At 46.5% G+C, this 27,610-nt stretch overlaps 3 protein-coding genes and 1 long non-coding RNA gene across 13 annotated transcripts in view; 3 read left to right on the top strand and 1 right to left on the bottom strand.

Moving 5' to 3' along the window:
* Positions 1-17,298, top strand: part of KMT2A (lysine methyltransferase 2A) — a 77,933-nt gene extending 60,635 nt beyond the window's left edge. For all 7 annotated transcript variants that reach the window (XM_070384137.1, XM_070384136.1, XM_070384134.1 and 4 more), the window contains 9 exons: positions 601-681; positions 1,575-1,639; positions 2,884-3,054; positions 3,965-4,039; positions 9,406-9,580; positions 9,737-9,844; positions 11,157-11,240; positions 11,715-11,844; positions 12,309-17,298. In XM_070384137.1, the coding sequence (XP_070240238.1) occupies positions 601-681; positions 1,575-1,639; positions 2,884-3,054; positions 3,965-4,039; positions 9,406-9,580; positions 9,737-9,844; positions 11,157-11,240; positions 11,715-11,844; positions 12,309-12,584 (1,165 nt within the window). In that variant the 3' untranslated portion in view covers positions 12,585-17,298. The remainder of the gene's footprint in view (positions 1-600; positions 682-1,574; positions 1,640-2,883; positions 3,055-3,964; positions 4,040-9,405; positions 9,581-9,736; positions 9,845-11,156; positions 11,241-11,714; positions 11,845-12,308) is intronic.
* On the bottom strand, positions 6,218-11,150 carry LOC138991015 (uncharacterized). The gene is made up of 3 exons (XR_011467061.1): positions 10,064-11,150; positions 7,703-7,869; positions 6,218-6,655 (listed from the first exon to the last, which is right to left on the bottom strand). It is a non-coding gene; the product is annotated as an uncharacterized lncRNA (long non-coding RNA).
* Positions 17,299-17,792: 494 nt separating the features above from the next.
* TTC36 (tetratricopeptide repeat domain 36) lies at positions 17,793-22,410 on the top strand. Of its 2 annotated transcripts, XM_005897148.3 has the most exons (3): positions 17,793-18,097; positions 19,044-19,232; positions 22,012-22,410. In XM_005897148.3, exons 1-3 carry the CDS (start codon positions 17,983-17,985, stop codon positions 22,272-22,274), a joined length of 567 nt encoding a protein of 188 aa, XP_005897210.1. In that variant the 5' UTR covers positions 17,793-17,982; the 3' UTR covers positions 22,275-22,410. The 2 variants fall into 2 exon arrangements, with proteins under 2 accessions (XP_005897210.1, XP_070240233.1); XM_070384132.1 differs by lacking the exon at positions 19,044-19,232.
* A 111-nt stretch (positions 22,411-22,521) lies between these two features.
* TMEM25 (transmembrane protein 25) lies at positions 22,522-26,995 on the top strand. Of its 3 annotated transcripts, XM_070384129.1 has the most exons (9): positions 22,527-22,558; positions 23,106-23,199; positions 23,441-23,752; positions 24,182-24,472; positions 24,675-24,806; positions 25,106-25,136; positions 25,290-25,390; positions 25,530-25,616; positions 25,756-26,995. In XM_070384129.1, exons 2-9 carry the CDS (start codon positions 23,130-23,132, stop codon positions 25,827-25,829), a joined length of 1,098 nt encoding a protein of 365 aa, XP_070240230.1. In that variant the 5' UTR covers positions 22,527-22,558; positions 23,106-23,129; the 3' UTR covers positions 25,830-26,995. The 3 variants fall into 3 exon arrangements, 2 of the variants coding, with proteins under 2 accessions (XP_070240230.1, XP_070240231.1); XR_011467060.1 differs by lacking the exon at positions 25,756-26,995 and having other exon boundaries at positions 22,522-22,558; positions 25,261-25,390; XM_070384130.1 differs by lacking the exon at positions 22,527-22,558 and having other exon boundaries at positions 22,768-23,199; positions 23,424-23,752.
* The last annotated feature ends 615 nt before the right edge of the window (positions 26,996-27,610 follow it).

Genomic DNA, 27,610 nt, shown 5'->3' with positions numbered 1-27,610 from the left:
CTGGGAGGGACACGCCTCTGCCCAAGTTGCTTTACTCAGGTTTTCTGGGCTTTTTTTTTTTCTCACAGTGGTAGTTTATAGAGTAATATTTAGTTCCATTCATGGCAGTTTGTCCCGTGAACAGAACCACATCTTTAATCACTCTCTGCTCTGATTTAGAACAGTGCTACTGTTTGCTCATGTTTCTTTTTGCTGAGGCTCAGTTAGGAGACTAAGGGATGATTATTCCTGTCTGGAGGGCAAAACCACCTGTTGGAGATCCTCCTGGTGTCCTTTTCTGAAACATTATTATTAAGATATACGTAAAGTACACAAATGAATTTTTACCTAGGTATGCACCCACAAGGCTGCCATTTCGATCATAATATAAGATATTCCTAGTGTTCCAGAAGGCCGCAGAAGGCCACGGTGCCCTCCCTTCAGTCAGTGCCCCCTCCTCACTGGCTGGTTAGACATACTGACCTGTATCACCACAGGTTAGTTTTCCCAGCCCATACATTTTATGTGATCCTGATGGAGTCATTTCTTTAGACTGACCTCCATGTTGGGTACATATTTACTCTTGTTTTTCCTGAAGAGATCCAAACGATTCTGTTCCAGGACTCCAGGAGCAGAGGCTGAGCAGCAGGATACAGCTAGTGTGGAGCAGTCACCACAGAAGGAGTGTGGGCAGCCTGCAGCGTGAGTACAAAACTTAGTTCCCTAAGATGAAACCCTCAGCTCTGTCCACCTCATTTTAGAAAACAGTCCTTCCTGATTTGTATTGTTTTTTTTTTTTAATGGAATTAATACATGCTTGTTAAAAAACAACAACATAGAATTACTTAAATAGTAGATGAAGATTCCACATTCATCCTGCTTACCCCTTTCCCAGTTTATTGCCTAGAGGTAATCATTGCTTGTAATTTGTTTTCATTCATGCCAACATTTCTGTACATATTGATTTACAGGGTGTATGTATGAATGTGTACATACCTTTTTACATAAAATGAATAATGCTGTACATACCATTCTGTACTTGTTTGCTTTGCCTAATTATATTGTATTGTATACATATTTCTATGCCACTTCATTTTTTAATGACTGTCTCCAGGTCCATTGTGTAGACACTACAGTAATTTAACTAGTCTCCTGTTGATCTCCATCTGGATTGTTTGCACAATTTATTTAATTTTAAAAAGTGAAAATTGGTGTGGATTACTGGCTCATGCAGCCTGATTTTGTTTTTAATTAAACCAGCTAGCTCACTTAAGCAACTCCAGAACTGCTTCTAACGAGTGTCTTTTTTTTTTCTGACACTTAAGGGTATGAGAAGAATTTCAAGAACACAATCTACAGTTCCAAAAGCAGAAACTTAATGTCAGTGTTTGGGGAAGAATCTCTCAAAAGATAGTTGATGTTGTGTATCATACAGTAGTGTGGTGGTGTATCCATTCGGCAGGTTGTACACAAAGCATCCTGTGGTTCATGTCTGGTGTAACTGACAGCCGAATGGCAGGTTGTTGACAGTTTTTATCTTTGAATTGAAGAACTCGCTGGCGTTGCATCTCCTGTTTGGTTTTCTTTTCATGTAGGCAAGTGGCTGCTCTTCCTGAGATTCAGACAACACAGAATCCAGCACATGAACCAGAAAATTCAGGTATGTGGGTGGGTAACATGTTAGAATCAGAATTTCAAAGCCAGAAGCACTGTAAGAATCACCTTGGGACTTCTCCAGTGGTTGAGACTCCGTGCTCTCAATGCAGGAGGCCCTGGTTCAGTCGCTAGTCAGGGAACTCTGTAGATACCACACGACGCAGCTAAGACCTCACAGGCCACAACTAAAGATCCCGCACGTCACAACCAAGACCCCACACAGCCAAATAAATAGCTAAATGTTAAAAAAAAAAACCTCCTTCTCCACCTACTGATTTTCTAGATTAAAGGAAAAAGAAGTTAAAACTCTAAAAAACGTGGTCATTGACCAAAGGACAGCAGACTAAGACGTACACTGTAAAGACTCGACTGCCCTGCTTGTTGTAACAGCAGTGTGGCTGAAACAGCTCACAAGGAGCTGCCCTCAGCCTTTACTTGTCACTAGTGAAAACCAAGAACCACTCTTATTATATAATATAGCCAGATACATCTCCTTAGCACTTCATCTGTCCTGATACATTTCATTGATAAACAAGTAGTTACTTCAAGACTAGAGAGCTCTGGATATAAGTCTTTGCCCTTTTCCATTGAGGGGATTCCTGGAAGAAAACCAGGAAGAGAAAATGCTTAGGCATAAGGTTTGGGCAGTAGTCACATTCTGCTTATTTGCTGATTCCTGGAGGGGATTGACACATCTCTGTGTCAGTGGGCAGTATGAGAGGTGGTGGCTGAGTGCAGACTCTGGAGCCATGTAGGTGGAAATCCCAGCTTTACCACATTCGCTGTACGAACTTGGATTCCTTGACCTCTCTCCCTCTCAGTTTTCTCACCTTTAAAATTAAGATAATAATGACACCTGCCTCACTGGATTGTTCCGAGGTTTATCTGAGTTAATTTAGAAAATTCCTGGAAGCATTCCTCACACATGTTAACCATTGTTATTTTTTAGCTTTGACTCTATTGAAGGCAATTACTTAGTGTAAAACAGTTAGATTGTGATTATAGAAACTCACTAGAGAGACAATATAACTTCACATAAAAATATGTGTGTATATTCTTGTTTTTGTCATTTTCTAGCTCTAACCTCAGGCAAGCTGCTCCGCTTCTTTGAGCCTCAGGTGTGTTATCTGTAAATGGGAATGATGAAGCCAGCTGTGAAATGTTGTTAGGCTTAGAGATGACGTGTGTAAAGGACTCAGTATGTGTGTGCTGTGGCATCCACTCTGGCCCCCATTTTCTCCCTCACAGAACCTAAAACGGCGGAAGAGGAAGAAAGTAATTTCAGCTCTCCACTGATGCTTTGGCTCCAGCAAGAACAGAAGCGGAAAGAAAGCATTGCTGAGAAAAAGCCCAAGAAAGGACTTGTTTTTGAAATTTCAAGTGATGATGGCTTTCAGATATGTGCAGAAAGTATTGAAGGTGCGTGGGTTACGTTAGGTCGGCTGACAGCGCAGGCTCTGTCAACCGGGGCTACACTTCATCTGTAGGAGTGCCATCTATGCAGGCAGCTCCGCATATGACAGAGTGGACTGGAGACACCAGAAGGCAAGAGGCCCCTAGTTAGAGTATTGCTGCAGTAGAGATGTCAGGTAAGAAAGTCCACTTCTGGAAGGAGAGGAAAGCAAAGGAGGGAAGAACGGACACATTCATGACTGCTTGGATGTAGAGGGCAGAGAGAGATGAGTCAAAGATGACTGAAGATTCAGGCCTGGGTGACTAAAAAAAGTGATCTGTAAAGCGAACAAAAAAAAATAAGAGTGCAAGTTCTATGTAAGATGTATTACATGCAGAGCGTGGGAAGAGAGATCACAGACTCAAGTTAGAGGTGGAAGGGATTGTGAAGGTTTTCTGGTTAAACCCCTTAATTATAAGGAGCTGAGAGGTTGTGATCTTCCCACAGTCCTGGTTAACCATTGCTGCTGTTATTGTGTTGGTTAGGGGTACAGGGAGCAGAGTTCATACCACATATTCAGGTTTGGGACCTGAACTACCCTCTAGGGAAGTGAGTGCTTGGGGATCAGGGGTCATTTTCAGAAGACAGGCATCTCCTCACTGCTTTTGCATCCTTTGTAATAGAAAGGAGCCCTGCTGGGTGGGACACCTTCCCAGCATTCTTATTCAGTGAACTGATTTAAACTAAGAAAACAACACAAAGCTGATTTAGCAGGGGATATTTTCACTACATTGGTATTGAGATGTTTGACTGAATATCTTAAAAAAACAAAAACAACTTCTTATTTTAATTGCAGTATAATCAACTACCAGTGTTGTGGTAGTTTCAGGTCCATCGCAGAGCGACACTTAAACCGAGTATCTTACCTCCTTACAGATGCCTGGAAGTCGCTGACAGACAAAGTCCAGGAGGCTCGGTCCAACGCCCGCCTGAAGCAGCTCTCATTTGCAGGTAATGCTACAGAGGTCATCTTCCGCCTGTTTCAGTATCCTCTGGTAGCTTGTAACTGTAAGCTACAGGGGTGGTTCTACCCCCCCAAAAAAAAATCATCCTCCTTTTTTAAAAAAAATCATTTTTCACACTTTATTGAGATATAAACCTTATACTACACAGTTTACCCATTTAAAGCATATAAATCAGTGGCTTTTAGTGTTTTCACAGAGCTGTGCAAGCCATCACTACTGTATAATTGCAGAACATTTTCATCATCCCTACAAGAAACCCCATACCCATTAGTGGTCATGCCTCAGCCCCAGCCCCTGGCAGCCGCTCCTCTGCTCTGTCTCTCGATGCACCTACTCATACATTTCCTGCAGAAATGAATCATACAGGTCATAGCCTCTTGTGCCTGGCTGCTTTCGTTTAATATAATTCTTTCAAGATTTCTCTACTGTAACATCACCTCAGTACTTTATTCCTTTTTTACAATTTTTATTGTAGTAAAATACACATAACAAAATTTTTAAATTAGAAATACTTTAAAATTATTTGTAAGTATACACTTCAGTGGATTAAATACAGCCACCTTGTTGTGCAGCCCTTGCCACCATCCATCTCTCTAACTTTTCTTCATCTTATTTGTTTATTTATGTGTTTGGCCGCACCAGATCTTCGTAGCTGTGTGTGGGCTTTCTCTAGTGGCGAGTGGGGGCTCCTCTCTGGGTGCGGTGCACGGGCTGCTCATCGTGGTGGCTTCTCTTGTGGAGCAAGCTCTAGGGCGCGCGGCTTCACTAGTGGTGGCGCATGGGCTTAGCTGCCCTGCAGCATGTGGAATTTTTTCAAACCAGAGATTGAACCCATGTCCCCTGCATTGGCCAGCGGATTCTTTAAACCACTGAACCACTAGGGAAGTCCATGTAACTTTTCATCTTGTAAAACTGAAACTCTATATCCATTAACCATTGACTCCCTATTCTCCCCTTCCTACAACTTCTGGTACCCACCATTATTCTTTCTTTCCATCTTTGTGATTTTAACTGTTTGAAGCACCTCATGTGAGTGTCCTCTTGTGCCTGGCTTAGTACACTCAGCATAATGTCCTCCAGGTGCATCCTTGCATGTTGCAGAACTTCTTTTTTCAGGCTGAATATTATTCCATTTAATGTATATTACATTTACTTTATCAATTGATCCATCAGTGGGCACTCAGATTGCTTCCCAGTTTTTGATAATTTGAATAATTCTGCTATTAACATGTGTGTACAGTGATCTCTTCAAGACTTTGCTTTCAGTTCTCTTGGATATATACCCAGAAGTAGAATTGCTGGATCTTACAGTGATTCTATTTTTAATTTTATGAAAAACGGCCAAACTCTTTTCTACAGTGTCTATATCATTTTACATTCCCACCAGTGATACACAAAAGTTCCAATTTTTCCACGTCCTCACCAATACTTGTTGTTTTCTGTACATTTCCCTAATCACTTGAGATGTTGAGCATCTTTTCTTTTGCTTATCAGCCATCTATATATCTTCTTTAGAGAAATGTTTATTCAAGTCCTTTGTTTCTTCGTAAGGTGTTTTTTTGTTTGTTGTTGAGTTTCATAAGTTCTGTATATTAAGGATAATAATTCCTTATCAGATATGTAATTTGCAAATATTTTCTTTCATTCTGTGGGCTGCCTTCTTTTTTACTTTGGGGATAGCGTCTTTTTTGTTTTTTAGATCGGTGAGGGAGATATTTTGGGGGCAACAAAATATGGTTCATAGATTCTGCTCTGTCCAACTGTGGTGGTCATTGGGTGAACTATAATTAAAATTTTTTATATGGCCTCTTCCCAGGGTCACTCTGAACTAAATATTGATGATACATGTAAGATTCTGCTCCTGGGAGTGGAACAGCTGGGTCTGTGGTGACTCTGTACTTAGCTTTATGGGGAACTGCCAAATTGGTTTTCCAGTGTGGCATCACCATTCTACATTTCCACCAGCAATATACAGTGATTCCAATATCCATATCCTTGTCAACACTTGTTAGTGTCTGTCTTTTTGATCATAGACATCTTAGTGAGTATGAAATGATGTCTCATTGTGTTTTTGTTACACTTTCTTTTTAAAGTTGAAATAGATTCATTGGTATTAGATTTCAAATTAAATTTAGGCAGTATAAAAATATATCACACAGTTTCAAGCACAATTACAGATTTTAATTAATCTAGGGTGGAAGAAAACCTTCCATTCACTCTGGCTGTTCTGTATCTAGCCACCTCTCTAACAATCTCTTTTCAAATTGGTCCTAGAAAGGAAAATGAATGAGTACCTAGAGGAATTTTCTTTATAATATTTTTGTTTAAAGAGGGAAGAGAGGACAGAGAAAAACAAATATATGATATCACTTATGAATGTGCTGTGAACATGTGAAGAAGTTTCTTAGCCGTGTCTGACACTTTGCAACCCCATGGACTGTAGCCCACCAGGCTCATCTGTCCATGGGATCCAGCAAGAATACCAGAGTGGGTTGCCATTTCCTTCTTCAGGGGATCTTCCCAACTCAAGGATCGAACCCACATCTCTTAGGTCTCCTGCATTTCAGGCCAGTTCTTTACTAGTAGTGCCACCATGTGGAATCTAAAAAAAAAAAAAAATGATACAAATGAACTTATCTTCAAAATAGAAATAGACCCACAGACACAGAGCTTCCCAGGTGACGCTAGTGGTAAAGCACCCACCTGCTATTGCAGGAAATGCTGGATTGGGAAGACCCCCTGGAGTAGGGCATGGCAACCCACTCCAGTATTCTTGCCTAGAGAATCCCATGGACAGAGGAGCCTGGCAGGCTACAGTCCATAAGGTCACAAAGGGTCGGACATGACTAAAGCAACTTAGCAAACACAGACATAGAAAACAAAGTAGCAGATGCTGGGAGTGAACCACACTGATCTCTGTGTTCCATAGTCCAGAGCCTGTCCATCAGTCTCCATCTCCCAGGCTACTGCCTGGTCCTTGTCCCCACACGCTTATATTCTAGAGGCAGCTGTCAGCGCTCTGAAGAAGATAAAATGGAGTGACGAAAGACTCTGATACAAGGGTAGGTACTTGGTGGCAGGGAGTCTTTTCTAGATCGAGTGGTCAGGAAAGGCGTCTCTTGAGGTGACATTAAAACTGAGACCTTCCAGTCTCAGGTACCTTCCAGTTATGTTCACCTTTGTTTTCCCAAGATTCTTTCTGCCACAGTGGATAGAACGAATGTGGGTGATAGAGCAGGTGATCAGGAAATATTTGTTGGATGAGTAAGCGAATCGCCCACGAGAGACTAGGTTGTTCCCACAGTATCCTACACATGTGTCCTGTATCCTACACATTTATCTGGTTGCTTTCACATTGCGAGGTTTGTATACGTAATATATCTCCCTCTGCCAAGGGCTCCTTGAGACCAGGCACCATGCATAAATCATCTTTCTTTTCCTGTTATTGACACAATGTCTAATCTCATTGTAAGCCCTCTAGTAAATGCAGAGCTAAACACTCAGACTAAACCTTAAAATGCATTTTGTGAAAATACCCATAAGTATCTTTTTAATGGCTTTTTCTGTCAGAATGTACAGGAATCTAAAACTCCTAGGAAGAAATTCTTGGGGAAAATCAGTGTTTTTAGAGAAAAAAAGTGGTACTCGCCTGGCAGTTCAGTGGCTAAGACTCTGTGCTCCCAGTGCGGGGAGTCCAGCTTTGATCCCTGGTCAGAAACTGGATACCACATGCTGCAGCCAAGAGTTTGCCTGCTGCAACTAAAAATCCCTCGTGCCACAGTGAAGACTGAAGATCCCACGTGCTGTAACTACGACCTGGTGCAGCCCAATAAATAAATACATACATTTAAAATGTTTGTCATTGCCTTTTATGGCTTGAGCTCTTATATTGTCAACTTGTGTTTTATACTTGTATAGGTTGAGTTATAATCAGAACAATAAATTTTGGTAACGACAACCCTGTATGCGAGACAGCAAAGGAGACACAGATGTATGGAACAGTCTTTTGGACTCTGTGGGAGAGGGAGGGGGGTGATGATTTGGGAGAATGGCATTAAAACATGTATAATATCATATAAGAAAAAAAAAGAACAATAATTTTATCATAAGAATGTTGCTTATCTGGAGACTTAACTTTCTGCTTGCTTCTAAAACCAAATTATATCCCTTAGAAATTCTCTTAAGTGGAAATTAGGCATCTAATAATAATTTTTCCCTTTTTAGAAAAATTATCCAAGATGTAAAATTTTACAAGTTGAAAAAACTAACTACCACAATAACAAATTCAAAGGTAGGATGAGGTTCCACCTCCTAGAAGTGATTGTTAACATTTAAACACAGATATCCTTTGAGACATAACATAAGGCCCCAAAATTACACTAGGGTTACATCTCTAAAAATATGCTTTATATTTAAGCAATGTGTCCATTGGAATTACATGTATTCCATCGGAATTACATGTGTTCTAGCACAGTTAGGCCTGTGAAATATATATCTTGTCTACAACAGATACCATTATTATTTTGTTATCTATTAATAATACCAAAACCAATCATTGTAAATGAAATAATACTGTTTACTTAATTAGCTATTTGCTAGTGTTAAAAAGAGGGATGGCAGTTATTACTCTGTCCCATTTGTTAATGGAGGAAGACAATAATTTCAGAAAGCATTTGACCATCTATGCCAGCAGACTTACATAAATGTTGTTTTTTATAAAATAAAAAGAAATAAGTGCTCATTAATGAATTAAGACTTAGAGTAAAACAAAGTGGCTGTTGTGTGTTTCTCCATTCATTCACCATAATAACATGGAAGAGAGTTCTGTGTTAGGGTTTACCAACATTCCTTATAAATTTTAGTGAGGTGCCTGTGTGTATGTGTATGAACTTATAGAATTCAGGTGCTCCATTAGCTATAAACAAAAATGGAATCATTTTTGTTACACAGTCCAAGGTTCAAATCCTGTCACACTAGCTAGGTTACCTTAGGTGTGAATCTAGATTTACTTTCCTTGAGATGAGGCTAGTAATTCCTGCCTCATCTCATAATTCATGGTCATTATGCCCGTGTAATGAAATAACACAGCATTTCCCATGTACATAGGAACATAGAAAGGAACATAGTCCAGAATTTGATGGCATGCTTTTTTCTCTGTCACAAGTGTTTTCCATATGGATCTGTAGCCACATTATTATTTTGGCTACCTAATGCTCATTTCTAGCTCGTCTTTATATAATTCACTCTTGAGCAGCCGCTGGCAGAGTTGTTCCCTAGCTTAGGCATTTCTGTGGTTGTATGTGGCTTCTGTTGGCTGGGCTCCTCACTACCCTGGTGCCTTCAATCCTACAGGTGTGAACGGTTTGCGGATGCTGGGGATTCTCCATGACGCTGTTGTATTCCTGATTGAGCAACTGTCTGGTGCCAAGCACTGTAGGAATTACAAATTCCGTTTCCACAAACCAGAGGAGGCCAATGAGCCCCCACTGAACCCTCATGGCTCAGCCAGGGCTGAAGTCCACCTGAGGCAAGTTCTGTTCTTGTCCTTAAGCAATTTGGGGTCCTGATTTTATTGTCTACTGGTGTATTTTCCCACTTAACCTCTGAGACTTCCTGTTAACACTGTCCTTCGCTGGCTCTACTAAACTGTCTCTCTAAACATATCTTAATCTTTTGGCTCCAGGAAGTCAGCCTTTGACATGTTTAACTTCCTGGCTTCTAAACACCGGCAGCCTCCTGAGTACAACCCCAATGACGAGGAAGAGGAGGAGGTGCAGCTGAAGTCAGCTCGGTAAGTCTGGAGTGGAGTGGGGTCACCAGAAATACTCTTTGCGAGTGAAACGATACCATTTGCAGCAATGTGGATGGACCTAGAGATTATAGTCAGTGAAGCGAGAAAGAGGCAGATACCGTACGATAGCATTTATATTACGTGGGGTCTAAAAGACAATACAAATGAACTTATTTTACTAAACAGAAACAGACTTACGGACATGGAAAACAAACTTACAGTTCCAAAAGGGAAAGGCAGCCGCTGCTGCTGCTGTCGCTTCAGTCGTGTCCAACTCTGTGCCACCCCATAGACGGCCTCCCACCAGGCTCCCCTGTCCCTGGGATTCTCCAGGCAAGAACGCTGGAGTCGGTTGCCATTTCCTGCTCCAGTGCATGAAAGTGAAAAGTGAAAGTGAAGTCACTCAGTCTTATCTGACTCTTAGCGACCCCATGGACTGCAGCCTACCAGGCTCCTCTGTCTATGGGATTTTCCAAAGAGGGTAGGGATAAATTAGGAGTCTGGGATTAGCAGATCCAAACTACTACTACTATATATCTATATATAAATAGGTAAACAGTAAGGTCCTACCATATAGCACAGGGAACCGTATTCAATCCTGTAATAAACCATAAAGGAAAAGAATATGTAAAAGAATATAAAGTAAAATCACTTTGCTATACACCAGAAATTAATACAGCATTGTAAATCAACTATATTAAAAAATAAAAAAGAAATACTCTTTGCTTCCCTCTTTCCAGTTTTGCTTGGATCAGAATATCCCAAATAATATTTAAGAAGAGGAATATAGTTTGTGTTGAAGTAGCAGTAACTGGCTAGCAAAGAGAGAGGAATATGTTAACAGAGGAGAAACTCAAATAACTAAAAGATGTATATTTTATTCAACTGTGGTATACTCTGTCAGCTTTGGGCGTACCACCGTAGACTTCATATATAACATAGTATAGGCATAATTTTATATGGTGGGCTTCCCTCATGGCTCAGTAGTAAAGAATCCATCTGCCAATTCAGGAGCCTCGGGTTTGATCCCTGGGTCAGAAGGATCCCCTGGAATAGGAAAATGGCACCCCACTCCAGTATTCTTGCCTGGGAAATCCCATGGACAGAGGAGCCTGGCGGGCTACAGTCCATGAGATCACAAAAGAGTGGGACATGACTTAGCAACTACGCAATGATACATTTTTATAAGGCAGTTGTTATACTTAGCATTGAACACACAGTGTAGTCATATGGTCTAGGACTGTTCAATCCAAGACTCAAAACTGATGATTTCCTAAAGAGAATTTATTAATAACGAGCCTTCTTTCTTTAGGAGGGCAACTAGTATGGATCTACCAATGCCCATGCGTTTCCGGCACTTAAAAAAGACTTCTAAGGAGGCAGTTGGTGTCTACAGGTATGGCGAAAATTATAGAAAGAATTCTAGAAAACTAATGAAGTTTTCCAAAATCAAAGTGGACCAAATGCTGAAGTCACCTCCTTCATTCAGCAAGTGAGGTTTCTGTCAGTATTGCTAATTGAACCTGATGTCCTGGGATCCTGGAGCTCCTTATGTTGAACAAGGAATTTAACACAGTGGGCATTAATGTACTGCTACTTCTAGTGGGTTACGGAATGGAGAAATCTTTAATCCTTGGCCATTTGTTAGAATGATTAGTATATTCACTCAGATCAGGTGGGTCCAGTTTTTCTTTCCTAAGTATCTGTCTCTCCTGGAGAAATGGAGGCCGATAGATTCTATTAAATAGAACCAATAGAAATAGAGACCAATAAATCTCTTCATAGACCTGAAGATTTTATTCATGTATTCACACATTTAACCTTATTTGCAGAATCGGCAGCTGATGTCTTTTCCATCTTTATGTCCTAGGTCTCCCATCCACGGCCGGGGTCTTTTTTGTAAGAGAAACATTGATGCAGGTGAGATGGTGATTGAGTATGCTGGCAACGTCATCCGTTCCATCCAGACTGACAAGCGAGAGAAGTACTATGACAGCAAGGTGAGTCCCACACTTGTACTCTCCAGTTCTTTTCGTTTTAGAAGGGGCCATCACCTACAAAGATGGTCCCTAGATCCCAGAGAAATTAGTATATTTTATTAATTAGACACTGGTTTTTATTACACTTTAACATCTCTGAATTTGTGGTGGGCCCAGTCCACTGTAGGGATTAGCACACAAAGATACTCTTTGAAGATTTGTCTGAATGGATCCCAGGATCGAAAGCACATTGTGACACAAGCTGTAGGTTTCTCCTGCCACAGGTTTCTCTTGTGGAGACGTTAATAAACCTGTGGTCCAGTGCCCATAATCTAGGAATTTCTCATGGAAGCATCCTGAAAGATGCAAGAAATCCAGAAATTTTACCAGAAGGAACTTTGTTCGTCAGTGGCTAAGGTCACATCAGAAAACGGTTCTGTGTTGTCCAGCCTGAGCCAGGCTCTTCTCTGTCCTCCTTCCTGCAGGGCATCGGCTGCTACATGTTCCGGATCGATGACTCTGAGGTGGTGGACGCCACCATGCACGGGAACGCCGCCCGCTTCATCAACCACTCATGTGAGCCCAACTGCTACTCTCGGGTCATCAACATCGACGGGCAGAAGCACATTGTCATCTTCGCCATGCGCAAGATCTACCGAGGGGAGGAACTCACTTACGACTATAAATTCCCCATTGAGGACGCCAGCAACAAGCTCCCCTGCAACTGTGGTGCCAAGAAATGCCGGAAGTTCCTAAACTAAAGCTGCTCTTCTCCCCAGTGTCGGAGTACTAGGACCCAGGGCCTCCACAGTGATGCCGAAGGCCTTTGCCAGCAGCCAGGTATTCCAGGATTGAGCGGGCACAGTTGAGGGGCCTCTGTGACGGCTGGGCTCCCTTGGGTCCCATATTCACATTCTACATGTGATCATAGTCCTGGAGAGAGATGAGGTCTAGAAGAAAAGATCCGCGATCGGCTTTCTACTGGGGCCCCTCTGATTGTGTGCCGTTAAAAAGTGGGGAAGGGGTCCCTAGCAGACTTGCCTGGAAGGAGCCTGTAGAGAGTTAGTTGTGTAGGGAGATTGGCCTGAGCACCTCCTCAGAAGTTGCCATCCTCGTCTTGGCGTTTCCCAAGCACTGTAAGCGAGGGGTCAGGCACAGCCCTGGTGCAGGGTTGGTTGGAGACCTGACAGTTTGCCAGCCCGGCCCAGCCTGTAGCCATGTGTTGAACAAAGAGAGACGGTCTGGTGGTTTTCCCTACTATCCTCCCAGTTGAGAGTTCCCTTCTGGTTGGGAGACAGGATTCTTAGCACCTTTGGTGTCAAAAGCTGTCTTGGGGTTGTGCCAATTCATTACCAAACATTGAGCCTGTGGGCTTTAAGTGGGAGTGTTACCCCCATGAGCCTTATCTCAGTCAGTCACCTTCCTAGACAATAGGAGCGGCTTCCCTCTCATTCCTTCTCTTCACTCCACTTTCTCGTTTCCCCATTCTGCATCCCACCGCTTTCCCGTTCTCTCTGGGTGGTAGGGGAGAGTGACTCCCTGTGTAAGAACACTCCCTGTTGGGCATAGGATGTGCCTACAAGACGTTCCCTGAGCCTGTAAGCACTCCCAGTGGGAAAGTGGACAGGAGCCATTGGCCGTAACCAGACAGAATTTGGAGATGTTTTCATAAAGCTCCACTGAGAGTTTTAAAGAAATGTATGTAGAAGAAGAAGATTATTTAAATAGGATTTGAATCATGCAACAGTCAGAGTTTCACAACCAGGATGACCCCTGGGTCCCATTCCTAGGACATGGTAACTTTATTTTCCCCTTGTTAAGACATAGGAAGACTTAATTTTTAAATGGTCAGTGTCCAGTTGAAGGCAGAACACTAATCAGATTTCAAGGCCCAAAACTTGGGGACTAGACCACCTTGTATCGAGGGACCTCTGCCACCTGTGCAAAATCTGTGGCTAAAGCAAATGAAATGAAATGACACTACTGCCCTGATTACTCCTTAGGATGTGGTCAAAACAGCATCAAATGTTTCTTCTCTTCTCTTCCCCAAGACGGTTCCTGAACCTGTTAAATTAAGTCATTGGATTTTACTCGGTTCTGTTTACAGTTTACTATTTAAGGTTTTATAAATGTAAATATATTTTGTATATTTTTCTATGAGAAGCACTTCATAGGGAGAAGCACTTATGACAAGGCTATTTTTTAAACCGCGGTATTATCCTAATTTAAAAGAAGATCGGTTTTTAATAATTTTTTATTTTCATAGGATGAAGTTAGAGAAAATATTCAGCTGTACACACAAAGTCTGGTTTTTCCTGCCCAACTTCCCCCTGGAAGGTGTCCTTTTCGTTGTTTAATGTGTAGCTTGTTTGTGCCCTGTTGACATAAACGTTTCCTGGGTTTGCTCTTTGACAATAAGTGGAAAAGGAAGGTGCCCCCAGCTCCATCGGGCCACTCCCCTCCTTCTCCAGTCAAAGCTCCTGAATGGCTGCGGTAGGATCTCGACACAGCAGTTCCTTCTCCTCTTGCCTGCCTCTCTCCCTCCTTCCTGGCACAGCCCAGTGCTGAGAGGTGAGCGCCAGCACTTCCTGTCTTTCCTCCTTCAGAGTTAGCAACCAAGCTGAATGGCAACCTGATGTTTTCCATCACCATCTGCCTCGTAGGTCACCTCGTCCCTCTCTCTCTGCCCACCAAGTCCTCACGCCTGCAAAGACCCCCTGGGTCCCCCCCATGCCCTCTTTTGGGGCAGCTCGTTGAAACTGAAGCACAGTCTGACCACTCACGATAATGCAGATGCTCCTCGGCCTCTGTCAGCCATGAGGTTTCAGAGCAGCGTAGTCCAGTGGAGGGCAGGGCGCCTCTTCTCACCACAAGAAGCCCATTCCTCCAGAAGGAAGTCTAGCAAAGCAATACGACTCAGCCCAGCGCTCTCTGCCCCGGGACTCACGGCTCTGCTGTGCCTTCCACCCTGGGCTCCCTGTTCTTCCATGACCTTAATTAAGAACTTTGGTGGCTCTGCTGGAACACTGTCACTGTTTTCTCTGTTGTGCAGGGAACCCAGCACTGTGGCCAGGATGGCAGAGACTCCCTGTCATCTCAGAGAAGTGCCAGCAGGGGCCTGGGGCAAAGCAGTCTGCCCGGACCTCACCTCCCTTCCTCCTTTTGCCCGTGAACAAGATACAGTGGCCCAAGGGGTTCCACTGGTGTCTGGTTTCCTTTATTATTGCACTGTGTGAGGTTTTTTTGTATATCCTTTTATTCCTTTTTCTTTTTCTTTTTTTTTAAAGAAAAAAAAAAAAACCTTAAGCTGCATTTGTTACTGAAATGATTAATGCACTGACGGGTCATGAATTCACCTTGAGGAAGACCCAAAGGCCAGTCGGGAGTGGGGGAAACTCAGCTCAGTAGACCTAGTGACTGCCCTGCTAGGCCGTGCTGTACTGTGAGCCCCCTCCTCATCTCTTTCTACCAACCCCAAACCCTGAGGCCAGGGGAGGAGCCCCCCGCTTCCTCTCCTGCCAGCTGCAGATGGTTTGCCTTGCCTCTCCACTCCCTAACTGTCAACCACAGAAATGAGGAGTTCCTCCTAGATCTCAGCCTTGAGTCCATTGCCAAAATTCAGCGTACCTGCCAGCAACTTGGGGATTAAGCTAAGGTTTTCCCTGCAAGAGGGAAAGAAGGCGGGAAAAAACAAAACAAAACCGGCATAGCTATCTCCAAGACACCTCTGAGTCTGTTGTGAAAGTGACCAAGGGAATCTCCGCACAAAAGTGCAGACTGAGGAACTGTGGTGGGTTGTTCCCAAGAATCCCCCAAGGGGCACCCCAAATCCCTAAGGAGTCACAGCTGCAAACCTGGTCAGTTCTCAGTGAGAGAGCCAGCTCACTTACAGCTTTGCTGCTAGAACCTGTTGTGGCTGCATTTCCTGGTGGCCAGTGACAACTGTGTAACCAGAGGAGCTGCATGGCGCTGACCTTTTGGCCGGAACTTGGTCCCTTTGGCTCCCCGTTACCGTCCGCCACCTCCAGCCCAGCCCCTCCTGTTTTTAGACCAATAACCAGAATCAAGGGGGAAGCCCTGGCAGCTATATATATATATATATATATATATATATATAAAAAGTTTTCAACCAGACTCCTTTGCCGGGATCCACTCTGCCACCCCGCTTGCCTCTGTCAAACCCCCGGGCCAATGCTGTGAGCACCATGCAGCTCCCTTGATTTAAAAAAAAAAAAAAAATACAACAACAACAAAAAAACAACAAAAAAAAACCTTCTAATGAATGTATCTTTCTAAAGGACTGACATTCAATCAAATATCTGAAAATACTAAAGGTCAAAACCTTGTCAGATGTTAAGTTTGATTTGGGATTTTTTTTTTTTTTAATAGAAATCAAGTTATGGGTTTTTTGGTGTTTGTTTTTTTTTTTTTTTAAAGGAAAAGCGGGTCATTGCAAAGGGCTGGGTGTAATTTTATGTTTCGTTTCCTTCATTTTAAAGCAATACAAGGTTATTGAGCAGATGGTTTTGTGCCGAATCATGAATACCAGTCAAGTCTCACACTCTGAAACCTTGCAACTTTTTTGTTTTGGTTTTCAAATAAATATAAATATGATATATATAGGAACTAATATAGTAATGCACCATGTAACAAAGCCTAGTTCAGTCCATGGCTTTTAATTCTCTTAACACTATAGATAAGGATTGTGTTACAGTTGCTAGTAGTGGCAGGAAATTGTCAGTCTGGCGCTCCTCTGATCCCCCACATGGGAGGAGACTCCAGCTCTAAGGGGATGGCAAAACAGTCCATTCCCGGGATCAGAGAGAAATGCAGAAATGGTGTCACCTGGGTTTTTTCTGCCTGTGAATGTTGCCAGTCAGTACCTGTACTCCTTGTTTCTCTATTTTTGGTTATGAATGTTGGGGTTACCACCTGCATTTAGGGGAAAATTGTGTTCTGTGCTTTCCTGGTATCTTGTTCCGAGGTACTCTAGTTCTGTCTTTCAACCAAGAAAATAGACTTGTGGTGTTTCTTTTATTGAACTTTTAACAGTCTCTTTAGTAAATACAGGTAGTTGAATAATTGTTTCAAAAGCTCAACAGATGACAAGCTTCTTTTCTAGGAATAAGACATTTCTTGACAACTTTATCATGTATAACAGATCTTTCGGTTTGTTTTTTTTTTCCCTTGTGTTCTTCCAAGCTTCTGGTTAGAGAAAAAAAAAAAAAAAAAAAAAAGGAAAAAAATGTGTCTAAAGTCCATCAGTGTTAACTCCCTGTGACAGGGAAGAAGGAAAATACTTTAATAGTTCAAAAAATAATAATGCTGAAAGCTGTCTACGAAAGACTGAATGTAAAAGTAAAAAGTGTACATAGTTGTAAAAAAAAAGGAGTTTTTAAACATGTTTATTTTCTATGCACTTTTTTTTATTTAAGTGATAGTTTAATTAATAAACATGTCAAGTTTATTGCTGCACATGGTTGAACTTTCTTTTGGCTTTGGCTGAGGTGGGAGGGCCATGGGCCATGACCTGATTACAAAATCCCTTCCACAATCCTTTCTTTTAAGGTGGAATCTTGAAATCATTCCCTTCTGTCAGGCCTCACTCTATACTGCTTCTCTTAATCATATTTTCTTCTCTTATTTATCAGTGATGTATATTTGGGACCTAATTAACTCTGGATGTGAGGAAGGGGTCAAGAGAACAAAAGAATAGTTCCTTTACTTCCTACAAATACCCCATCTTCATCCACAGGCAGTCAGGCATTGGCTTCTAACAATTTCTTCCTAAATCTGTGAGTATAAAGAAAGTATTTCAGGGAGATGAACCAGTACCCTTTCTCTTGGCTCCACTCCACCTTAAAGCTGAAATGGGATTTACTTTTTCTGTTTCTCCCTCAGACTGGGGTGGGGGTAGAGAAGCAGTTAAGAAATATTTGTAAATATTTGGCCAAGCCAGGGTCACTGTCCCCAGGCTGAAGGGGGTTGAGTTTACACTCCAGCCGAAGACTGGACAACACTCCTCTTGGGGGCTGGTCCTCAAACAGACCTCTTCCCTCTGGATCAGGTAGAGGCTTAAAACTAGCAAGAGGCTCGGCCCTGAGCCCTTTTTCCTTTCCCTCATTGTGAGTCACCTTTTTGATCTGGGAGTTGAATACCATGGGGACTCCAAATGATCAGGCCGTCTTGCAGGCCATCTTCAACCCTGACTCCCCGTTTGGAGATATTGTTGGGTTGGACCTGGGAGAAGAAGCAGAGAAGGAAGTAGACGAAGGTGAGTATTTGACCTTGGAATCCAGCTTTCCACATTGGCTGGTCTGCTACCTTGCTGGGGTGGCAGAAGTAGGTGGTCTTATAAGGCTCCTTGTTCCCCGACACTTGGATGATGACTGCTGATCCTCAGTGTACTGACGGAAGCTTGGCAAGAGTCACGGTGCCCAGAGGAAAAAGCCAGGATTTGTACTTCAATCCTGCCCCAAGTTTAACTGTGGTGGCGGGGAGCAGGGCCATGTGAAATTCACACACCTTTGTCAGAACAGAGGGTATCACCCTCCATAGCATGGAAGACAGAAACAGGGCAGCGGGTAGCTCAGCTAACCAGTTTCAACTAAGCAAGCATTCAGTGTTACCTTTAAATGCCAAGCCCTGAGCTGATGCTTCCAGATTGAATGTGCTCACTGGCTTTTCCACTGGCCCCTAAGAGGGACTGTCACCGTCCCAAAGTTTTGATGCTCTTTGTTTCTAAAGGAGCAAAGCCTACGTCTTAATGAAACTTTAGGCTGAAAAGCTGAGGGAAACATTGGAAATGGTTTTCATGACCCTGCATCCTGGAGGCCTTCCTGTTGGAAGCAATGCAGTAGAACAAACTAGGGACAGACTAAGGAGTCGGAAAGACCTTGGTTCCAGTCCAATCTGTGCAACTTCTGGGGGGTGTGACCTTCAACCAGTGATTTAGCTACAGGCTAGAGAGTTTGGTTTTCATTCTCTTGGCACTGGGGAGCCAACCAAGGCCACTCTCCAGGCCTCTTTGGAACTAAGCAGTGCCAGGGCTCTGCCTCAGTGACCTCTGCTCCCCCTGCCCCAAACACTGCACCTGATTGTAGTGACCTACACCCTGCCTGGTCAGCCCTGGCTCATGTCCCAGGTTCCCAAAGCGCACGGGGACTGTTGCTTCCTGCTGCCAACCACACAGCTGTCTCCTGGCTCCCTCCCTGGCACAGGTGAAGTTTTTCCGCGAGCACAGCTGGAACAGTCCAAGGCCCTGGAGCTGCAGGCGGTGATCGCAGCTGAGGCTGGCGACCTCAGCACAGCCCTGGAGAGGTTTGGCCAAGCCATCAACCTATTGCCTGAGAGGGCCTCAGCCTACAATAACCGAGCCCAGGCCCGGCGTCTCCAAGGAGATGTGGCAGGTGAGGGAGGGTCCCTGGAGTCTGTGCAGGGGGTCTAGGAGGACACAGACCAGAGATGGTGTGGCCGTGGGGCTTGGACATGGAGTGTGGGAAGTCACCGAGCTCCTCTGGAACCTACGTTCCTCCTCACAAGAGATACATTATGGGCCCTGCTAATCTCTTGGGGATATTGTGAGTCAGAGAGACTACAGTCTGTTTATGTGCAACATTTAATGAGAGCCTATATTGTAGCAGTGGTCTAGGTGCTGAGGACTCATAGCAATTACTATGTGCCAGGCATTAAGCACCTGTATGTATTTTCTTAACGGTAACTTTATTCTCCTACTTTATCTAAATCTGTTAACCAACATCGTGCTGTACAAGATGCATCTTGTCTTTCCTCTAATCACGGATTCAGAGATTGCGTTTTTTGGGTTGTGGTTTTTTTTTTTTTTTTTTGGTTTGCACTGGGTCTTTGCTGTGGCACATGGAAGGGGCTTTTCTATTAGTAGTTTGGTGCACAGGCTTAGTTGCCCCATGGCATGTGAGATCTTAGTTCCCTGACCAGGGATCAAACCCAGCCTCTGCATTGGAAGGGGACTGAACCGCTTGGGAAGTCCTGTTTTAAAAATAATAAAGGTTTTTTAAATTTATTTCTTTTTTGGCCATACCCTGTGGCATATGGGATCTTAGTTCCCTGACCAGAGATCAAACTCATTCCCCCTGCAGTGGAAGTGCAGAGTCTTAACAACTGGACCACCAGGGAAGTCCCCTGACTGAGCACTTTACGTTTTAGTTGTCATTTGTTTAGCCCTCATGACAACACTAAAAAGGCTCATGCTCTTCTTGTCTCCATTTGGCAGATGATACACTGAATCTTGGAAGTTAAGTAAAATAGCTTGCTAGTAATATAGCTGAGAAGTGGCAAAGCTGGGATTTGGTTCAGGTGGCAGAGCTTAATCCCCATGTGATACTGCTTTTCGTGAGGCTCAGCCTAGAGGGCAGGACACACACAAATCTAATACCCACATAACAAGCTGAGATGGTTCAGCTTGGGGTCCGCTTCTGAGGGGTGAGTTTTGAAGACGAGTAGGAGTTAGCTGGTTGGAGGGCAGCAAGTGGGAGAAGGCATGGCCTGTAGAAGTCCAGAAGTCACGGACAGGAACAGGGAGCTTCAGATCTCTACTCTGGCTGGAAAGGGAGGGTTGGAAGGATGGAGTCTCTTCAGAGCCTGGAGAGGTAAACAGAGGCCAAGAGAGTAAGGAACTAGTAATATGAGACTGAGATCGGACTCTGTCTTGAAAACACCAGGAATTACTGAAAAGTAAACCACGGAAGCGTAGTAGGGAACTACTAGGGAACTCGTGGTAGTGGAGGTGTTCCTGGGGCCAGGAATGCCAGGCTGGGGAGGTTGGACTCCATTCTGAGAATATCCAAGGGCCCCTTTCCCAGGCTTGTCTGCCACCAGTTTGGCAGAGCAGGGCCATAAAGCCTGCTGAGGAAAGCCTATAGACCAGAACCCCAGAGAGCATCCAAGGGGTTTCTGCCTGGAGGCCTTCAATTCCTCCAGATCAGCTCCTCTGAGGGAAATCAACAAATGCTGTGATTCAAGAGCTTCTCAACCAGTTAGGGTAGGGAGCAGAGCCCCTGCTGCGTTCTAACGGGGACCAAAATCTAGTGGACCAGGGAGATCGGCCTTGGTGTAGGATGCTGCCGGCACTCCCCTAGCGCCCTGCCCTGACAGGCTCTATAGACTAGAAGACAGGAGTGAATGGAAGCAGAGCCCAGAACAAATGCAGCTCGGGGGACCTACAGTGGGTACCAACTGGCTGCCTGAGGCTGAGTTCAGAGCTCTGATGCCTAAGAAGCCAAGTATTTATGAGGGTGACAAAAATAAAAGTGCTGCAGGCCAGCTCTGGCTCCAAGACCTCCTTCAAAGAAAACTAGATACAAGATAAGGAAAACCATGGAAATAAAGAATAAGGAGAGGCAGGCAGTAGAGAACACAGGTGAGAGGAGCTATTTTAAGGCATATAGTGGCAAAGAGGAGAGAAAAGTCTTGAAAAGTTAGAGAAGAATGTCTCTGGTGATCCAGTTGCTAAGACTACGTGCTCCCAATGCACAGGACCCAGGTTCAATCCCTGGTGAGAGAATTAGATCCCACGTGCTACAACTAAGACCGGGCACAGCCAAATAAATACATAAAAATACATATTAAAAGGGAAAAAAACGTTAGCAAGGGACTTCCCTGGTGGTCCAGACACTGCACTTCCACTGAAGGCACACGGGTTCAATCTCTGGTCAGGGAATTAAGATCTCAAATGCCGCCTGGTGCAACCAAAAGGAAAACAACAACAACAACAAAAAAAAACAGACTTTATTGTGTAAGAAATGGTTGTCGGTTAATACTAATGCTTTTGGACCCTGGGATTCAGAGTCAGTCACCTGGCACAGGGTAGAATTTTAATAATGTATGTGTGGAAGAAACCACCTGCTTTGTGCCGGGCAACAGGAGCAGATTCGTAATACAGTGACCACCCCTGTTTTGATGTATCAGATGGTGGAAAATAACACGGACAAGGTGAGACCTGGACTTCAGTCCCAACTCTGCCACTAACTGTGCAGTCTAGGCTGAGTTTTGCCCACTCTTTCAGTCTTATCTCTGTGTAACGGGAATAACAATCCCGATCTCGAGGGTCGTGTGTGGGCCCAATGTAAATGGCTGAGCCCCGGAGCCTGCACTCAGGGCCGGATCTTGCTGGCCGCGGCCCTGACCCCTGCCCATCCGTCCGTCCCGCAGGCGCCCTGGAGGACCTGGAGCGCGCGCTGGCGCTGAGCGGCGGCCGGGGTCGCACCGCCCGCCAGGGCTTTGTGCAGCGCGGGCTCGTGGCGCGGCTGCAGGGCCGGGACGACGACGCCCGCAGAGACTTCGAGCGGGCGGCGCGGCTGGGCAGCCCGTTTGCGCGCCGCCAGCTGGTGCTGCTCAACCCGTACGCGGCTCTGTGCAACCGCATGCTGGCCGACGTGATGGGGCAGTTGCGCCGGCCCCGCGACGAGCGCTGAGCGGGAGGGCAAGGAGTTGGGAGATGCGCCAGCAACCAATAAAACTGTCGGTTCGCCCAACCCCAGCCTGTGTCCGCGTCCGCTCGCCATCCCTCTCAGGGATGGGCGCTCAAGGGCCCCCTGCGCGCGAGGCGGCCCCGGATCAGCAGCCCTGGAAGAAGGGCCCGTCGGGCCGAGATCGGGCATCGATTGGCCCTGCCTGGCGCAGCCCCGGCCCCTGCGGCGGACTGCGGTGCTCCGCAGGCCTGAGCAGTCGCTCCGGCTGCGCTCGGGGAGTGAGCCAGGTGAGCCGCCCAGGAAGGCTGGGCGGAGGCGGGAGCGGGGATGCTTTTCTATCCCTGCGTCCTGGATCACCTTTTCTTCGGCCCAAATCCGGAGGATGGGAAGAGGGGTGTAGATGGGAGAGGGAAGCGGGCAGGAGAAAACCGGGGTTGGGAGAAAGACGGTCCCTTTTGGAAAGAGGCGCGTATACCCGAGTGTCTGCGTGTGTGTGTGTGCGTGTGCGTGCGTGTGTGTGGTGTATTTTGGCCTGGTGCGGGCTGCACGGTTGCTGGTTGTTTCTGTGTACCTGCGAGCATGTGCCTGTTTGTTCCTTGGAGTCAGAGCTCAATTCTGCGCCCGCAGGGTGTACAGGTATGTGCCAGCCTGGGTTTGGACCTTGGGGCTTGATGATCATTGCGTCTTTGCCTTCACCACTGTGGGTCATTCTACATTTGCGTTTCCGTGCATGGTTCATTTTTGTTTCTGAGAGTAAATTCCTGGAGGAGTTACTAAAGCTTGCCTGCTCTCACCTGGATACTAACATTGAGGCCCGCCCCCTTCTCTCGGCAGCCTGGGGCCCAGGCCTGGGCCACCATGGCACTGCCTGCATGGCCAGCTACCCTCCCGCACACACTTCTGCTCCTGCCGGCCCTTCTGAGCTCAGGTACACCCCTGTTCATCCCTTGGCATGTGTTTATGGGGTCAAGTCCCTGTCTCTCCCCTCCTTGCCTGCATCTTCAGTTTGGGTCCCACTTTAGGCACCAGAACTGGGCTCTCCTCATCCACCTACCAAGCTCCAGCCAGTCCCTGGTGAGAGAACCCAGGTCCCTCTGGAACTGGACCTCACCCGGGTCACAACAGCACTAACCCTCCACCAGCTCTCCCCAGACTCCACTATGTTCTAGGCTGGGGGGAGCTGGCGCCACAAATTGATGGTCAGACCTGGGCAGAGCGGGCACTTCGAGAGAATGAACGCCATGCCTTCACCTGCCGGGTGGCAGGGGGACTTGGCACCCCTCGATTGGCCTGGTACCTGGATGGACAGCTGCAGGAGGCCAGCACCTCAAGACTGCTGAGTGTGGGCAGGGAGGCCTTCTCTGGCGGCACCAGCACTTTCACTGTCACTGCCCAGCGGGCCCAGCATGAACTCAACTGCTCCCTGCAGGACCCAGGCAGTGGCCAGTCAGCCAATGCGTCCGTCATCCTCAATGTGCAATGTGAGTGCCCCTTGGGTGGACAGAGAAGAGTTCTCTGCACAGGGACCCCTAACAGCCACCAGGCAGGCAGTTTGCTAGGATGTTTTAACACTTAAGCACTTTGCAAATATTAACTCACTTTATTCTCACAACAATCCTATGAGTTAGTTACTATTGTCCCCATTTTATAAATCAGAAAACTGAGGCACAGAGAAGTTAAGCAATCTGCCCGGGTCATAGAGCTGGTAAGTAGCAGAGTCAGGATTCTGGACATTTGGTTCTAGTGTTTATGCCCTTATGAAATGCTACCTCTGGCAGACCCAGCCATCCTTTTTCCTGGTGCCCCCTAAGGAGAGGTCCAGGCCCCTGGCTCCCTTCTGGGTTTGGGAAGAAAGGGCAAGGCAAGCAAGGGGCTGTGGTGGGAACATAGTGGTCTCTGCTTTGCACCAGTTAAGCCGGAGATTGCTCAGGTTGGGGCAAAGTACCAGGAAGCTCAGGGCCCGGGCCTTCTGGTCATCCTCTTTGCCCTCGTGCGTGCCAACCCGCCTGCCAACGTGACCTGGATCGACCAGGATGGGCCAGTGACTGTCAACACCTCGGACTTCCTGGTGCTGGATGCCCAGAACTACCCCTGGCTCACCAACCACACCGTGCAGCTGCAGCTCCGCAGCCTGCCACACAACCTCTCAGTGGTGGCCACAAACGACGTGGGTGTCACCAGTTCCTCGCTTCCAGCCCCAGGTGAGCACTGCCAGCCACGGGCCCAGCAGAGCCTCGGGTGGGTGTAGGGTCATGGTACAGAAATGGGAAGACTTGTCTTTTGGGTAAGTTCTCATGAAAGCTGTCCCCAGCCACCTTGGGCAAAGAGGACAGAGTAGGGACCTGTGGTGTCTTCAAGTCAGGGGTCATGCCCACTTGGAACTAACCAGAGGACCACCTGCAGGGCTCCTGGCCACCCGGGTGGAAGTGCCACTGCTGGGCATCGTTGTGGCTGGAGGGCTTGCCCTAGGCACCCTGGTGGGGTTCAGCACTTTGGTGGCCTGCCTGGTCTGCAGGAAAGAGAAGAAGACCAAAGGTAAGGCCAAAGCAAGGCAGGTACAGAGGATGCTGGGAGCATGGAGATGAGGTCAGGGGTGGGGGGAGGGCACGGGCAGGACTGGAGCTGGGCAGGTCTCTAAGAAGTGGTAGGACAGGTCTTCCTGGGTGTGGCTATGGTTTAGACACATACGTCCCAGGGAGTGTGCTGGGCACTGAGAACCCAGTCTGGTCATCTGAGAGGCCCCTTGCCTGAGGGACCTGGGCCTGAGAGGGCAGGAGGCAGAGCCCAGAGCGGGTGGGCGCACTGAGACAGTGCTGTGGTTTCTCTCTCCTCAGGCCCCTCCCGGCGCCCATCCCTGATCTCTAGGTAACTCTCCTGGGGCTGCGTGGAGGGGCCACATGGAGAGGCGGCATGGGGACAGGCGGGATCCTGGGCTTTCTGGTGGCTCTGGAATGGCCTCCAAGCAGGAATGTGTGCCCACTGGTGCCAGGGCCCATCCGGGCCTTTGTCCTCCTGTAGTGACTCCAACAACCTGAAAGTCAGCAACGTGCGCCTGCCACGCGAGAACATGTCCCTCCCGTCCAACCTTCAGCTCAATGACCTCGCTCCAGGCTGCAGAGGTACACCCAGCAAGCTGTTTGCCCCAGCTTTATCTTCAGAGGTGCTTCTGAGAAAAAAAGAGACGCTGGACCGTAGGAGGCCTAGGCCCCATCGGGCACATGCCTCATCCCGGGCACCACCCCCTCTGCTACCCCACAGGGAAACCAGCGGACCGGCAGACGGCTCAGGACAACAGCCGGCCAGACCTTCTGGACCCGGAGCCTGGTGGCCTCCTCACCAGCCGAGGTAGGGAAAGCGGCCGCTGCCCTGCTCCCTTGCCCTCCCATGTGTGCCAAAGGCCCATAAGTCCCCAAGAGCAGAGAGTGGTCTCCCATCTTCCAAGAAATGAGGGTGACTGAGTCTCCTGGGATCTCTGACCCCACAGGTTTCATCTGCCTTCCAATGCTGGGCTACATTTACCGGGTGTCCAGTGTGAGCAGTGATGAAATCTGGCTCTGAGATGTGGCCAAGACAGAGGGTACCTTCTTGGCCCCTGGGCATCTTCCTGGTCCTTGTCCAAGGCATCCTCTGCCTGGCCATGTTGCCAATGGGAAGAGGCCATGCCTCTGCCACTCTTGCTTGCCTGGGGGCATGGGTGTTCTTGGCCAGGCTGCTGGCTGGACCTGGACCTGTTCTGACTCCAGTTGGGGGCCTGCATGACTGCCTGGGCCCAGGTGTGCCTGGAGGTCAGCCAGCATCTAAGTGTGGCATGGCCCTGCCGGCTTGGGCCAGCTCTGCCCCGCACCAGTGCTCCTCAGCACCATGTATAGCAGGCATGGGGCATGCCTGGTTGGGGGGCGGGGGGCCCTGCACGTCCTGGATTTCCTTCACATGCTATGCAGCTTTGTTCCCTCAGGGAAAATTTAGGACCCTGCTAGCTCTACAGAACCAACCTGCCCTTTCCACACGAACCCACCCCTGATCCAGGGGTGCTGGCGAAGCACAGACCAGTCCTTTTTGCTGCATCTCTCTGCCCCTCTGTGCCCACCCCCTCTTGGGTATCATAGGTTATACGCTGGATGTTCTTCACTGGGCATTAGACTTCCCCACTGGCCTGGGCCCTAGTGGTGTCAGAGCCTGGTTTTAGCACAAGTCAGGAGACGATAGGGAGTTGAGAAGTCTGGTGCCTCCAGTACTGCATGTAGCCATGTGTTGTTTTCTTACAGGGGTAGCACTTTAAGCACATCTCCTGGGAAGGGAGTGACTGGGCCCCTGGGCCCTGCCTGTGGCTTTCCCAAGTTTGGCCTTTTTATGATTCACTGTGAGTGCCCTGAGCCCTTGGGGTTGACGGGTTTCTGCTCAAAATATCTCCCCCTTCCATGGGAGCCTAGCCCTGACCTCCCCATCAGCAGGAAACTGTTCTTGTCCCATCCTCCATTCTTTAGGGGATGGTCACAGTAGCACATAATTTGACAGTGCTGGAAACCTTAGGGAGACATGGGAAAGGAGGGGAGATCATGTATCCCAGAACAACCTAAGTTCACTGTTGAAAAGCAACAGATTGCAAATCAATAGCATGCAAAGTATATTTGTCCCTTGTTGATACCTTTATAATTTTTCTTGATACTGCCAAGGACAGTGCTGAGCACACAGTAGGTTCAATAAACTTGACTGAGTGAATGTTACATGTCTGTTTCATTCCTTCAAAAAAAATTTTTTTTTTAATTCTCCATTTATCTCTGCTCTAATCTTTATTTCCTTCCTTCCACTAGCTTTGAGTTTAGTTTGTTGTAATTCCTCGGGTTGTAAAGCCAGACTGAGTACTTAAATTTACTGCTTTATTTGGCTGTGCCTGGTCTTACGGAGGAGCCTGGTAGTCTGCAGTCCATGGGGTCTCTAAGAGTCTGGCACGACTGAGCGACTTCACTTTCACTTTTCACTTTCATGCATTGGAGAAGGAAATGGCAACCCACTCCAGTGTTCTTGCCTGGAGAATCCCAGGGACGGGGGAGCCTGGTGGGCTGCCGTCTCTCGGGTCACACAGAGTCAGACATGACTGAAGTGACTTAGCAGCAGCAGCAGCAGCAGCCACTGGACCACAAGGGAAGTCCCTTGAGTACTTGTTTAATGTAAGCATTTATAACTATGAATTGCCTCTGAGCACTGCTTTTGCTGTAGCATGTAAGTTTTGGAATGTTGTGTTTTTGTTCTCACTTATCTCTAAGTATTTTCCAATTTCCCTTGATTTCTTTGCCCCATTGGGTGAGCATCGTTTAACTTCTGCAGAATTTTTCAGTTTT

This window comes from Bos mutus, chromosome 15, assembly GCF_027580195.1.
Source record: "Bos mutus isolate GX-2022 chromosome 15, NWIPB_WYAK_1.1, whole genome shotgun sequence".
Classification (NCBI taxonomy): domain Eukaryota; kingdom Metazoa; phylum Chordata; class Mammalia; order Artiodactyla; family Bovidae; genus Bos; species Bos mutus.
The sequence above is the reverse complement of the archived record's forward strand: the minus strand, read 5'-3'. Positions and strand labels throughout refer to the sequence as shown.